This window comes from Elgaria multicarinata, chromosome 3 (genome assembly GCF_023053635.1).
Source record: "Elgaria multicarinata webbii isolate HBS135686 ecotype San Diego chromosome 3, rElgMul1.1.pri, whole genome shotgun sequence".
NCBI classification, from domain to species: domain Eukaryota; kingdom Metazoa; phylum Chordata; class Lepidosauria; order Squamata; family Anguidae; genus Elgaria; species Elgaria multicarinata.
In genome coordinates this window covers 3,969,477-3,983,835 of record NC_086173.1, presented here as the reverse complement: position 1 = coordinate 3,983,835, position 14,359 = coordinate 3,969,477, and the positions used below count along the sequence as shown (strand labels likewise).

Genomic DNA, 14,359 nt, shown 5'->3' with positions numbered 1-14,359 from the left:
GCATCCCCGACAGATGCTTGTCCAGCTGCCTCTTGAAGGCCTCTAGTGTGGGAGAGCCCACAACCTCCCTAGGGAACTGATTCCATTGTCATACTGCTCTAACAGTCAGGAAGTTTTTCCTGATGTCCAGCTGGAATCTGGCTTCCTTTAACGTGAGCCCGTTATTCCGTGTCCTGCACTCTGGGAGGATTGAGAAGAGATCCTGGCCCTCCTCTGTGTGACAACCTTTTAAGTATTTGAAGAGTGCTATCATGTCTCCCCTCAATCTTCTCTTCTCCAGGCTAAACATGCTCAGTTCTTTCAGTCTCTCTTCATAGGGCTTTGTTTCCAGACCCCTGATCATCCTGGTTGCCCTCCTCTGAACACGCTCCATTTAGATGGGCTATAAAAAATTCTGTCTAAGCAAACTTCTAAGATCCAAGTGTGATGGAGTTTTGTTTGGTTTGTGTTACTTCCTGTCCTTCTAAGATAAAATGCTGTTGATTAATTCATTGATGTAGTTTTGATTGCATGAAATTCAAACAAATTCAGAAGAAAAAACAGAGATGATTTCCTTTCCCTATTTATTTACATCCTGCCTTTCTGCTGAAAGATGGCACTGAGGCCAGTTTCCTACAGCTTTTCATGCGTGCAGACATGACCTTCTGGACCATTCGTATATCCAACAAGAGTTTAAAATAATAATATTTAAAAAAACAGACACACACACATACATACACACATCCTTCTCTCTGCCACACACTCAACCTTAGGCTGCAGCAGTGGAAGCTCAATGCCAATCTGGAGAAATTAAGATGAGTGGTTGGAAACTGGTGCTAAACTTTCCCAGCCTATTAAAATGAGATTAGATATTTAAATAAATAAAACTCATTTAACAAATTAAAACCAAAGAGGAAAGTGAGTCATCCTTTACAGTTTAAGTACATTGGTAGGCTTGTTCGCATGCATTGCATTAACACTCCTTTCATCTTTAAATGTCAAACCATGTATGGTAGCGCATCTACCATGAAAGAACTGGGCATGTTTAGCCTGGAGAAGAGAAGATGGAGGGGAGACATGAAAGCACTCTTCAAATACTTAAAAGGTTGTCACACAGAGGAGGGCCAGGATCTCTTCTCGATCCTCCCAGAGTGCAGGACACGGAATAACGGGCTCAAGTTACAGGAAGCCAGCTTCCAGCTGGACATCAGGAAAAACTTCCTGACTGTTAGAGCAGTGCGACAATGGAATCAGTGACCTAGGGAGGTTGTGGGCTCTCCCACACTAGAGGCCTTCAAGAGGCAGCTGGACAAGCATCTGTCAGGGATGCTTTAGGGTGGATTCCTGCATTGACCAGGGGGTTGGACTCGATGGCCTTGTAGGCCCCTTCCAACTCTGCTATTCTATGATCTCTCCAGAAGGAGGCGTGATACTGGTGCTCTCACACACCCTTCCAGTGTTACATAAGACAAAAACAGAAACTAAATTTCAATGAAGTAGCCCTGCTTATAATGATACCTCTGACCCTATTGCTGTGTTGGGACAGTTTTCTGACAGCACTACCTGCCTCAGGTGTATATTGACACTCAGCATCCAATATTTTTTAACTTCCACATGAGCGCTCATTGATGATAACGCGAAAAGCCCTTTATGACAAATTTGACTTGAGAAGGCAGCTTTGTATATGAAGAACTGTGCCAACGAATGATTCAGTTGTTGGGTCATTCCAGATCATTCTGCAAAGATTTCTAACCAAATGAACAAAGGTACATTACCACTACATATGTATAAAGGTATAATGATGATGATGATGATGATGATAATAATAATAAATTTGTTACCCGCCTCTCCCTCTGGATCGAGGCGGGGTACAACCCAATTAAAAACAACATAAAATACATAAAACGAATTAAAACATTAAAACCAGTGCATCATTAAAAGCAGCACACCATTAAAAAAGGCATCTTAAAATTCAATTGGACACTGCTTTAGAGAGGGCATGAATGTACTTTACTTCCTTTGAACTGGACAGAGGCTGCACAGTTTAGCCCATGTTTAGCCGAACACTTGAACCTCCTTTTTTTCCTTTTTCTGTTCTCACCGAAAAGACTTCTATGTCTGAAACCAGGCAGAATCCATCCCGAACTTTCTGGACAAGGCTACTGGAACTTTGGGTCTGCATGAATTACTGTTCTTTTTTTTCTTTTTGTAATATTTTTATTCTTTTCAAAACGTAAACATACATCATACAGTAACAAAAACATAATACATATAATTGAATAACCTTGTAACGTTTTCTAATTTAATATTTTAACATAATCATATAACATTCAAAAATGCAGCAAGGCAATCTCTTCTGTGCCCAAGGATTTTAGAGCGCAATATTGGATCACACTAGCAATTAGTTAAGCCCTACCATGTTCCTATAGCTTTTTTATTTTTTAGACGTCTAAGTAGAAGAACTTTTGCAGCACTGATTTCTTTCTACACATACACGTCAATGAGTACTTCTAAGACAAGTCTTTTGTTATCCAATGGCCCTGCTCCATATAGTAAATTCTGCGGAGGATCCAGATGTCAGTGGCATACACTTGTCAAACACCCCAACCCCACCCCAGTATTTTCCCAACAGGTCTATCACCTTTAAGGTGGATTCCTTCATTGAGCAGGGGGTTGGACTTTATGGCCTTATAGGACCCTTCCAACTCTACTCTTCTATGATTCTTATTCTTACTGTGGGAAATTTGGGTGTTTCCAGACATGGCTTTTAACATGCAATTTCCCTACCTTGTTTGCAAAATTTTACCGGGGGTGCAGATGCTGGTGTCTTCAACACGCTTCCCCATCACTTCTTCTACCTTTTTCTTTTCTTTTCAGAAAAAAAAAGCATTTTGGAAAGAAAGGTGGACTAGCTGCCACAATGATTTCTGGTAGTTAGTTCTAGGCCCCCCCCCACCTGGAAGCACACCATATGGAGTGCCACGCACAATGGAGACTGCAGGCTTGGCAGGTGATCTTGGGGTTTGACCTCATAAACTTTCTGGGCTCCATAGAATCATAGAATAGCAGAGTTGGAAGGGGCCTACAAGGCCATCAAGTCCAGCCCCCTGCTCAATGCAGGAATCCACCCTAAAGCATCCCTGACAGAGGGTTGTCCAGCTGCCTCTTGAAGGCCTCTAGTGTGGGAGAGCCCACAACCTCCCTAGGGAACTGGTTCAATTGTCGTGCTGCTCTAACAGTCAGGAAGTTTTCCCTGATGTCCAGCTGGAAACTTGAGCCCATTATTCCGTGTCCTGCACTCTGGGAGGATTGAGAAGAGATCCTGGCCCTCCTCTGTGTGACAACCTTTTAAGTACTTGAAGAGTGCTCTCATGTCTCCCCTCAGACTTCTCTTCTCCAGGCTAAATATGCCCAGTTCTTTCAGTCTCTCTTCATAGGGCTTTGTTTCCAGACCCCTGATCATCCTGGTTGCCCTCCTCTGAACACGCTCCAGCTTGTCTGCATCCTTCTTGAATTGTGGAGCCCAGAACTGGACGCAATACTCTAGATGAGGCCTAACCAAGGCCGAATAGAGAGGAACCAGTACCTCACGTGATTTGGAAGCTATACTTCTATTAATGCCGCCCAAAATAGCATTTGCTTTTCTTGCAGCAATATCGCACTGTTGGCTCATATTCAGCTTGCGATCTACAACAATTCCAAGATCCTTCTCGTTTGCATTATTGCTGAGGCAAGTATCCCCCATCTTGTAACTGTGCATTTGGTTTCTATTTCCTAGATGTAGAACTTGGCGTTTATCCCTATTAAATTTCATCCTGTTGTTTTCAGACCAGCGCTCCAGCCTTTCAAGATCACTTTGAAGTTTGTTTCTGTCTTCCAGGGTATTAGCTATCCCACCCAATTTTGTGTCATCTGCAAATTTGATCAGCGTTCCCTGCACCTCCTTGTCCAAATCATGAATAAAAATGTTGAAGAGCATTGGGCCCAGGACTGGGCTCCATCCTCCTCCTTCAGGAACTGCCTGGGAAAGGTAGGGCCATGCGTGTGGCTGTCCGGGTGGCGCTGTTGCCAGGGCCAGTGCTACCATAGAGGCCACTCAGGCGGCCGCCTAGAGCGCCAAGCTAAGAGGGGCACCGGGCACAGCACAGCAGTCACGTGTGTTGGCTGTGAGCCATAGAATCATAGAATAGCAGAGTTGGAAGGGGCCTACAAGGCCATCTAGTCCAACCCCAGCCAGGCCAGCCTGAGGATTCAGCTGGGCCCGGGCAGGCGAGTTGGTGCCCCGCACCCGCCCAGCTGAAGCGAAGCCAGGGATGCTGGGGTGGGGGTGGGGTGGCTCCAGGTTTGGACTTCCGGAACATGCCCAGAAGAGAGAGAGAGAGAGAGAGAATGTATGGGTGCATGGGATGCAGGGGGTCTTTGAGTGAATGCATGTGTTCATGCGCATGTTTGTTTGCAGTGAGTGATGCTGAGTGTGTGTGTGCGCGCATGTGTGTGAGTTGCGGGGGATGATTTGGAGGTGATATTCCTATTAAATAATGCATTTTAGACCCCTAGACGTTCCTTTCCAATTTGTTTGCTATAACTGGCATGACGTATTTCTTGCACTTTAAAATAAATGTAGCAGTTTCAAGTTTTGTGCTTCTTATTTTTTCCAGGAAACATCTGTTCTTAAAAATCAAAGTTGGCATTTTTATTTTTTATTTTTGGAAGGGGTGTGTGTGAAAGTAGCTCGCCTTGCCTAGGGCGCAAAATCGTCTGGCACCGGGCCTGGCTGTTACGGCGGGCGCCTTTGCTCTCCCCCAGCCCCATGAGCCGGTTCCTTCCAGCCCCAGGCCAGGTGCTGCCCGTCTCCGGCCCGTCCCCTCCCCAGCACCAGGCGAGCCCCGGCTTGCAAGGCGCGGCGCGGGCGCCCGGCCAAGGAGGCTGGGAGCGAGGCAGGAGGGGCCGCGGGCACGTGACATCCCTCCCTCCCTCCCTCCCTCTCCCCACCCACGCACCCCCCCTCCCGCAGCTGTCCTTTGGGGAAGTGGAGTTGGCTCCACTCTCTGCTCGCCTCGCTCGCCACTTCCTTCGCCTTCCCGAGGCTGAGACGGCGGTGGACGCGCTGGCGGAGAGCCAGGTAAGGCGCGCCACGGAGGGGAGCCGCTCGCAGCCCGCCCCGCTCTCGCCACCTGGCCCACCTGTGCGCCGGCCCTGCGGGAGAGCGGCGCATCGGGCATCGCAAGGGAAGCAGCGCGGCGCCCCCCCCCCCGCCACAACTTTGCCCTACGGCTGCTCTTTCGCGTCCTCCGGAGCTGGGGCAGTGGGAGGGGATCTGAGCCACGACGGTCTCTTTTGTTAGGGGCAAGTATTAGCCTGCCAGCGGACGATGATGCGAGCACCTATGGGCTCACCAAACAAAGGTGAGGCGAGATATAGTAAACCAGAGCGGAGCAGGGTGCAACCCCCCCGGCTGGCGTTGATACATCCCCAAACACCACCCTACAGCCACTGCCTCAGTTCACAGGGGGTTACTTCTCTGAGCTTGAACTCGCTTTACACTCTGCACATGCCCAGGGTCACTCTCTTCTTTGTCAAGTTACCAAGCTGTTTGCACATTGAGAAGAAAGGATCCCTGGCTAGGAGTTATTGATGTTATGCAGAGTAAAGTAAAGGTGTGCGGTGTGTACTCTAGTGAGAGAGTGGTTCCAGATGGGGCTTTGATCAAATCGCCTTGCCTTGTTCCCAGAACTTTACGGGGGCAAGGGCGGGGGGGCCCCCCAGACCACCTCATCTCCCACTTGTAACCCTCCTATGTTTCCCCACAGCTTCTTCAGCCTTTTTCTTTTTTCTTTTACAACAAAGGGCGCATCCAGACTGGGGCTGGGGCGTGGTCCCAATGTTAACCACAGAAAGGCTTTTGTGCAGCTGCAATCTCTCTCTCTCTCTCTCTCTCTCTTTTTAACAGATTTCCCACGGGAGAACCAGTGGCAAAGAACAAAAATATTATTTATTAATAAATACATTCGTAGTTTGAGGATACTCTTAGATCCATCATTGTTGCTGGAGGCCCAAGTAGCCATGGTGACTCGGAGTGCCTTTTACCAGCTCCTGCTGGCTTACCAACTACAGCCCTTTCTGGGCCAGGAGAGCTTGACCACGGTGGTACAGGCATTGGTAACCTCAAGATTGGATTACTGCAACGCACTCTACATGGGGCTGCCCTTGAAGCTGGAGCTAGTGCAGAATGCCGCAGCTCGGCTGTTGTCTGGAGCTGCCCCTTTCCAGCATGTAACTCCTCTGCTGAGGGAACTGCACTGGCCGCCTATTCACTACCGGGCCAGGTTGAAGGTTCTTGTACTTGTGTACAAAGCCCTAAACAACTTGGGACCAGGATACCTGAGAGAGCGCCTTCTCCCTTACCAACCTGCCCGGTCACTGAGGTCATTAGAGGGCTTTTCTCCTGGGGGATCTACATGGATCTATGGCCTGTCCACCAGGGCCGGATCTACACTATCACTTTAAAGCGCTTTATAACAGTTTTATAGCACTTTAAAGCAGTAGTGTAGATCCGGCCCAGGATCTGATCCTTTAGTGTGGTGGCCCCTTCTCTTCGGAACTCCCTGCCCCTGGAGGTCAGGCAGGTGCCAACGCTGTGCTGCTTTTGGTGCCTCCTGAAAACAGCTTGTTTCCAAGAAGCATTCCATAACTGACCAGCCACGGAAATGTTTTAAAATGAACTATTTTTAAAATATGCTTTCATCTTTTTACTATTTTATTTCTTACGTTCCTTGCTCTGGAATCTATTTTAGATGTGGAGTGGTATATAAATATTGTAAATACATTTATTTATTACATTTCTATATTGCCCAATAAGTTGAAACTCTCTGTGGATGACGACGATGTTTGGACCCCACCCCTCCCGTAAAATTCTGTGAACGAGGCAGGAGCAGGCAGAGATGCGTAAATCTTCCTGTGCAGATGTTATGAGGTTTTCAGTTCTATATTTGCACTTTTAAGTTCCCTCCCTGATTCAAAAGGTGCATTGCTTTCTTCCCTCTTCTTGACCAAATCCCAGAAATATGTTGGGTCAGGTGCATATGCTCATTCGTGAAGGAAAGGCGTTCTTCACATGAACAGAGGCAAACATTTATTGATGCAGACTTGTTGGGGCCTCTTCTGACAGTTAATGGCAAAGAACTGGTATTTGAGGGCTTCTACTTGCTGCTGTTAAGAAGGAAGGGAGAAATAATTGGGAAAGAAGGCAAGAAATAAAGAAGGTCACGCGAGAAGACCGTGGAGCAGGGCATATTGGAAAGAGAAAATGACTTGTTCAATAAGGAGTCAGCAGTCAGCCTCTCCTCTTATGCCCCGTGCAGAAAACTACTCACACACATAAGTAAAAAGGCTGGAGAATTTTAATTGTAATGAAAGCTGAACATTTAGAAAGAGGAACCAGAATAAACCTTCGGGTGCAAGACCCCCGCATACAGTCTCATAGCTACTGCCCTAATCGTCAGCCATGGCTGCTTCTGTATTCCTTGCAGGGACTCTGGCAGAGGCATTATGCTGCCCATCCTGTTGCTGTCTTTAGCCTTCATCCACAACACTGTCTATGGGAGCGTTTCCTGCTATGATGACTCTGGGCAGCCTGTGGACTGGTGTGTGTCCGTTACACAAGGTTTATTTTTAATTTTATTTTAAAATGTATATACTGCCCTCAGCAATGCTTCCAAGTTGGTTTATCAAACCCAAAATAAAATGTATAGATTTCTTTTCCCTTTTCAGCCTTCTTTCTTCTCTGACACAATTTTAGGCTCTGGGTTCAAAACTACCAACAAATTTTCAACTTCTTCCCTGCAGCCCTAAGGGCTAGAAACCTGCTTTTTAAATGAATTCCAAGTGACACGTATCGCACAGCCAAGCATACTGCAGTGGAGATAATTCAGTCCTTGACTTCTTGGGTCACTAACAGATTTGGTCTGGTGTAAGCTCAGTCTAAGATATCTAGTGAGATGGCCTGTTCCCAGAGTTTCTTCCAGTATTTCATACCTCAAATAGTTAAAATCCTCTTTCTGATCATCCACTTTTGTTGTTGTTAACGTCTACATCACAGCCATGTTGCCCACCTGTAGCTTAAGTGGAAAATAATACGGGCAGACTGCTACCTCCTTCATGAGAAGTTTGTGATTTGCTTGGGTTTCAGGTTTATTGTCTACAAGCTGCCCAGACCCCATGACAGCCCCCCAGCAGGGGGCATGCAGTACATGTATCAAGATGGCCGTACACAGGGCTGGGTGCAAGGTAGGAGTCTGATGAACAGTACTGAGGGAGCCGTGGGCCGGACCCTGCAGCAGCTGTACAACGAGGCGAGGTGGAGGCAGGTGAGTCTGGGAAGAGGCGCCGCAAAGGTCTTCCAAGCTAGGGGCAGTGGTGTGAGAGGTGGCCCTGATTGTGAAGATCTAATTCCTGCCCAAAGCAAGCCTTCGCTCAAGCCAGACTAGGATCTACTAGTCCACCAAAGGTACATACAGCTTAGTTTGCAATCTAGAGCCTGGGTTTTGAACATGGCCTTTTAATTTTATTTATAAACTTATGCATCGCCTTTTGGTCCAAATAGAGCCTCATGTGGCGCAGAGCGGTAAAGCAGCAGTTTCTGCAGCCGAAACTCTCCCCACGGCCTGAGTTCGATCCCAGCGGAAGCTGTTTCTCAGGCAGCCGGCTTGGGTCGACTCAGCCTTCCATCCTCCCGAGGTCGGTAAAATGAGTACCCAGTTAGCTGGGGGACAGGTAATGACGGCCGGGGAAGGCAACGGCAAACCACCCCGCTATGAGGCCTGCCAAGAAAATGTCAGCAAAAGCTGGCGTCCCTCCAAGAGTCAGTACTGACTCAGTGCTTGCACGAGAGGTTCCTTTCCTTTCCTTCCTTTGGTCCAAATAGGACTGCCAAGGTGACTTACAATATAATTTAAAACGGATGTTTCAATAAGTGGGAATGAGTTAACAGATACTTGATTGGAACATGATAGAGCCCTGGGTTTATGGAGGAAATGCAAAGGTAGCCCAAAGATATGTTGTGGCTCCAAGAACTTGCACTGTCTGAGCTCAGATGTGTGCCCAAGAATGTCCTGCAGTGGTCAAGAAGATCCTGGAGATACTACTGGTGTCTTTGTTGCTATCCATGCAACTACCAGGGCTACCCGTGCAATTGGAACACCCAGTTCAGGAGTAGGGCTGCTTGGGTAGGAGAGCAGACATTGAAAGGGGGAGAAATTGTGATAAGGGCCATGCTGGGTGTGGCTGAGGCAGAAATGATACTGGCTTAGAACAATTGCCTAACCATCCCTCTGTCTTACTTTTCCTTCCAGGAGGAGGAAATGGCCTATGTCCTGTACAATGATGAGCCTCCAAATAAGCTTTCCTTCAACGTCAAGGGCCATACGAAAGGTAGTGCCTCTGCTCCAAATGTGCCCTAAGGAGCCCTACCATTAGGCAAAGGGAGGCAGCTGTCTCAAGCAGCAGCTTTTGAAAGGGGGTGGGTGCACAAGATGTTGGGAAGACGGAAGTGTGTGCCACACGGTCTATCCTGCACCCCCTTAAGGTAGAGTGCTGCCATCAGGTGTTGTGGGAAACGTCTCCTTCTGTTGAAATAAGATTCAACTCCCAATCTAGTCAACCTCTGCACATGGAATGTCCTTTGCCTCAGGCAGCAGAATGTTTTGGGCCAGCCCTGCTAAGGGACACAGCCACTGTGTCTTATCCTAACAGTGGCTTCTGCATCAATGCTGGTCATACCTTAAGTCAGATGCAATGTGTTGAGCATGCGTTAGAGGACTCCTTGTAGGCAGACCAGTCATCTTGGCACCTGGCACTGCACTTCTAGAAGGGGTAAAGGCCTCATCACCTTCTGTTTTTCCCCCTCCTTAGGAGTCATCCTTCTGGATCGAACCCAGGGATTCTGGCTCCTTCACAGCACTCCTGGTTTCCCCCCCAGTCTAGCTGAGAAGGAATATTCCTGGCCCCACAGTGCGCTGTCCTTTGGGCAGACCTTCCTGTGTGTCACCTATCCTTACAGCCAGTTCAAAGAGATTGGTAGGTACCTCAGATCTCAATATGGCTAGAACAGCCATACTGAAAATCAGAATTTGGGGATTCTTTCTGGGAAAGAGCTAGAAAGCTGCCTCAAAGTAGGGTTCTTCTAGACTTGTATGCCACACAAGAACAGGATTTGAAAATGATTCATACAGAACCATCATGGTACATGGTACTTTGCAGAGTAAAATGAGGGGGGGGGGATTGCAAGAACCACACAATCTAAAGTTATCTCCATCCCCATGACAATGTGGCACAGGGCATGGCAACTTGGGAGGGAGAACTCCTATTTCAGTTCTGGTTATTATATGGTTTATGTATGTGTGCATGCATAAACCTTCCTTAAGAGCTGGAGTCCATCTTTTGTCACTTACGAGATCAGAAAAAAGGAGAAGGAATAGAATAACTACTACTGGGCTTTCGAGGAAGTTACCTGTTCCTTAGCTAATCTTTTCGAATAAAAAAGAGGTATCCTGTAGGGAAAAGTTAAACAAGATGATACTTCTTTGGTCCCTAAAGCACTGTGATATTAGAAACTACAGACTGTCACTATGCCAGTCAATCATTAAAACAGAGGTGGTAGACAGAAGGTAGATCTTCAGATATTTTGGACAACTCACAGAAGCCCCTACCAGTATGGCAAGGAATGCTTGAAGTCCAAAACTTCTGGACATCTACTCCCCCACCCACCCCGATGCCTGATCTAAAGAATGCCTACATCCTTCTGGACCCTTTTCATGCAGCAGACCCGATGTTCCATAATATCGCTCTTTGCCCCCCAGGGAATCAGTTGCTCTTCACTGAGCCCCACGTCTATGATTATCGTGTGGAAGGTACTTTTGCCCAAGACCTGCCTGCCCTGTTGAACGCTTCAGAGGGGCAGCACATCCAGGAGGAACCATGGAACTCCAGCGTAGCCCTGACATCACTGGGGGGCAAGGAATTTGTCAGCTTTGCAAAGTTTCGTTCCTTCGGTGACGGTAGGTGATGAAATGGGATGGCTGAAAAGGGAGGTGATGGGAGATGCAGAGCAATTCTTAAAAGAGGGGCGTGGGTAGGAATTATGTCTTTCCCCCCCCCTTCACTTCAAGTCTCTTTATGCAACTATTTCCTTACCCAGATCTGTACTCCGGTTGGTTGGCCCAGGCGCTCTCCAGTGATCTCTTTGTTGAGTTCTGGCTCAGATCCCGAGGGATCCTCCCTTCCAACTGTTCTGAGCACTTCAGAGTCTACAATGTGCAACAGGTGGCCTTCCGGGATTCAGCCCCCACCTTCCTTTCCACAAAGGACCATTCCAAGTGGTGTGTGGGGACAGAGAGTGATCCCGGCTGGACGTGTGTTGGGGACATGAACCGCAACCGCGCAGAGGAATGGCGTGGGGGTGGTACCATCTGCTGTCGTGACCCAGCTGTCTGGAAGGCCTTCCACTCCCTAGTACAGAATTATACGGACTGCGATGATGCACAGGAACCCCACAGTACATGGGCTGTGATCGCCTGAAGAATCTCAGTCATATTAGGGGAGTGTGGTTCACCAAGCCGGGAAAGAGGACTTCAGATGACCCTAAAGGGTCATGGGGGGCTTTGCCCAGATATTCCCCACTATCAAATTTACTCCTCCCAGTTTCAGTCACAGTATATTAATCATATAGCAATGATTAAATCCTTGGTCCTTTTGATAATTGGCTCTGCAATTTCTTTGCTCCCTTAGACTGTTTTTTCTGGGAAGAAGCCCTTGGTTTCCAGGCTTGGGACTTGGCTAGACGTTGCTTTGTGCTTCTCGCTTTCTCAGCGTCCCCTCTTGCTACACAAGAGTTGTGCGCACGACGTGGAGAAAACGCTTCAAGGGCTCCCATTTTCTGCAATAAAAGTGTACGTTTTGTATGTGTTCACTCAGTTTGTATAGATCTGTTTCCAGCAGAGCTGGGTGTTCTAGGAGTATGATACACGGCATGCTAATTTGAGGACAAGGGTCAAGGCCATGACCGCCCCCCCTCAATGCAAACACAATCCTTCTCAGACTTTAAGATGGCTACAGTGGTTTTAAACGATCTCTTTAGCTATGAAGACCATAAACTTGTTACTGATGAAAATCACATTGCCTACGAGATACTGTTTTCCACACTTGTGTGATAATTCCAAACAAGGAATTACACACATGGCCCAGGCAGTAGCCTAAAGATTGGGAGAGGAACTCCGTGGGCTCTCCCTCTTGCCACTCACTGCTGGCTGCAGGATAAGTCCCTCACAGCAGGCCTATGTCTGCAACTCAGGATGGTTGCGCCATGCCTTCTCCCGCCCAGCAAAATGCAGGCGCTTCTACAATGGTGAGTAAAGGCAGTAGAAACCCCAGAGTAGTGGAGGGTGAGCCCTAGAATGGAAGAAGGGTTCGGCAGTGTGAAGAACTTGGATGTGGGTCTGTGAAGCCGCTGTATTATTCCTTAAATGATGACATTAAAGACTGGAACCCTTTAAAGGCAACGTGTTTGGATACTTCACTTTAGTTCCCCCCCTCCCCTCTGCTACAGTCACCCCCAACTCCTGAAAGTAAGCCTGAAAGAGAGACTGAAAAAACTGGGCATGTTTAGCCTGGAGAAGAGAAGATGGAGGGGAGACATGAGAGCACTCTTCAAATACTTGAAAGGTTGTCACACAGAGGAGGGCCAGGATCTCCTCTCGATCCTCCCAGAGTGCAGGACACGGAATAACGGGCTCAAGTTAAAGGAAGCCAGATTCCAGCTGGACATCAGGAAAAACTTCCTGACTGTTAGAGCAGTGCGACAATGGAACCAGTTGCCTAGGGAGGTTGTGGGCTCTCCCACACTGGAGGCCTTCAAGAGGCAGCTGGACAACCATCTGTCAGGGATGCTTTAGGGTGGATTCCTGCATTGAGCAGGGGGTTGGACTCGATGGCCTTGTAGGCCCCTTTCAACTCTGTGATTCTATGATTCTATTACGCTTTAGGGTGGATTCCTGCATTGAGCAGGGGTTGGACTCGATGGCCTTGTAGGCCCCTTCCAACTCTGCGATTCTATGATTCTATTATGCTTTAGGGTGGATTCCTGCATTGAGCAGGGGGTTGGACTCGATGGCCTTGTAGGCCCCTTTCAACTCTGTGATTCTATGATTCTATTACGCTTTAGGGTGGATTCCTGCATTGAGCAGGGGTTGGACTCGATGGCCTTGTAGGCCCCTTCCAACTCTGCGATTCTATGATTCTATTATGCTTTAGGGTGGATTCCTGCATTGAGCAGGGGGTTGGACTCGATGGCCTTGTAGGCCCCTTCCAACTCTGCGATTCTATGATGCTTTAGGGTGGATTCCTGCATTGAGCAGGGGTTGGACTCGATGGCCTTGTAGGCCCCTTTCAACTCTGTGATTCTATGATTCTATTACGCTTTAGGGTGGATTCCTGCATTGAGCAGGGGTTGGACTCGATGGCCTTGTAGGCCCCTTCCAACTCTGCGATTCTATGATTCTAATGCAAAATCTACGTGCTGCAATGGATCACTGTCTCCCTCTAATAAAACTGGCGTCACAAGAGAGGCAAGGCGGGATTTTAGAAAGGTTTGTAGAGTGAAAAGTAAATAAATAGTGGTATGATTGTCTTGAGCAGACAACTCTGATTCTGCGTACTCAGACAAGAGAAAAGAGCTGCACAATGGAGTCAGTGGTTGGAGAAATGTATTCCAATGACCCAAACAGGGAGGCAAGACGAAGCCGCTGAGTGGGGAAAAACTCACACCTGCGCCACAGCGAAGGTTTTTTTCTTCTTAATTTATTACTGTTTGAAATCCAGTGACACCGACGCAGTTGCCGCTGCCACCCTCTTCGCGCTTGGTAGGCAGCCGGCCGCTCAACCTGTTCCATAAAATACAGTACTAGGAAGTGGACTGCTGCACACATGCACCCACAGGTTAAAACTACAGTGATTCAATACTGCAACTGAAAATAGTACTGCCATAAAAAGAAAAAAAATATATATCAAGTGTTCCCCAATTCATAATTCTTTTTAAAACAGTTAATGCTGTTACAAATGCTACTGATGTGAGGACAAGGCAAGACACAAACAAGTCCTACATCTTCACTGCAGTATAAATATGGAAGAATTTTATACAGTTTACCCACATCCGACACTACGTTTCTCACTACCCGTTGCAGCTAAGGGAATGCAGCATCTCTGCTTTGGAAAGACGGATGCTTGAGGTCTGCACCACGGAATGTCACTTAATCGTCTTCTGTGCCACTTCCTGAGCGATCCTTAGAAGGAAAGAAGAACGTTTTTGTTCGCAGTTGCATTTTATGCA

At 47.6% G+C, this 14,359-nt stretch overlaps 3 protein-coding genes across 18 annotated transcripts in view; 2 read left to right on the top strand and 1 right to left on the bottom strand.

Moving 5' to 3' along the window:
* KLF1 (KLF transcription factor 1) overlaps nt 1-14,359 on the top strand; it is a 34,313-nt gene that overhangs the window by 8,606 nt on the left and 11,348 nt on the right. The window contains exon 5 of one of the 3 annotated variants that reach the window (XR_010025148.1): nt 3,631-3,721. The exons of 1 other annotated variant lie outside the window; for it this stretch is intronic. The gene's annotated coding sequence lies outside the window, so the exon portion shown is untranslated. Of the gene's footprint in view, nt 1-3,416; nt 3,481-3,630; nt 3,722-14,359 lie in introns of those variants that run through there. One more of the 3 variants, XR_010025149.1, reaches the window with a different exon arrangement.
* DNASE2 (deoxyribonuclease 2, lysosomal) lies at nt 3,842-11,948 on the top strand. Of its 3 annotated transcripts, none has more exons than XM_063119116.1 (7): nt 3,842-4,009; nt 7,509-7,622; nt 8,168-8,345; nt 9,330-9,408; nt 9,889-10,053; nt 10,836-11,033; nt 11,174-11,948. In XM_063119116.1, exons 1-7 carry the CDS (start codon nt 3,945-3,947, stop codon nt 11,551-11,553), a joined length of 1,179 nt encoding a protein of 392 aa, XP_062975186.1. In that variant the 5' UTR covers nt 3,842-3,944; the 3' UTR covers nt 11,554-11,948. The 3 variants fall into 3 exon arrangements, with proteins under 3 accessions (XP_062975186.1, XP_062975187.1, XP_062975188.1); XM_063119117.1 differs by lacking the exon at nt 3,842-4,009 and adding an exon at nt 4,977-5,101; XM_063119118.1 differs by lacking the exon at nt 3,842-4,009 and having other exon boundaries at nt 7,529-7,642.
* SMARCA4 (SWI/SNF related, matrix associated, actin dependent regulator of chromatin, subfamily a, member 4) overlaps nt 13,817-14,359 on the bottom strand; it is a 98,151-nt gene continuing 97,608 nt past the window's right edge. For all 12 annotated transcript variants that reach the window (XM_063119084.1, XM_063119086.1, XM_063119087.1 and 9 more), the window contains one exon: nt 13,817-14,312. In XM_063119084.1, coding sequence (XP_062975154.1) covers nt 14,280-14,312 — 33 coding nt within the window. In that variant the 3' untranslated portion in view covers nt 13,817-14,279. The remainder of the gene's footprint in view (nt 14,313-14,359) is intronic.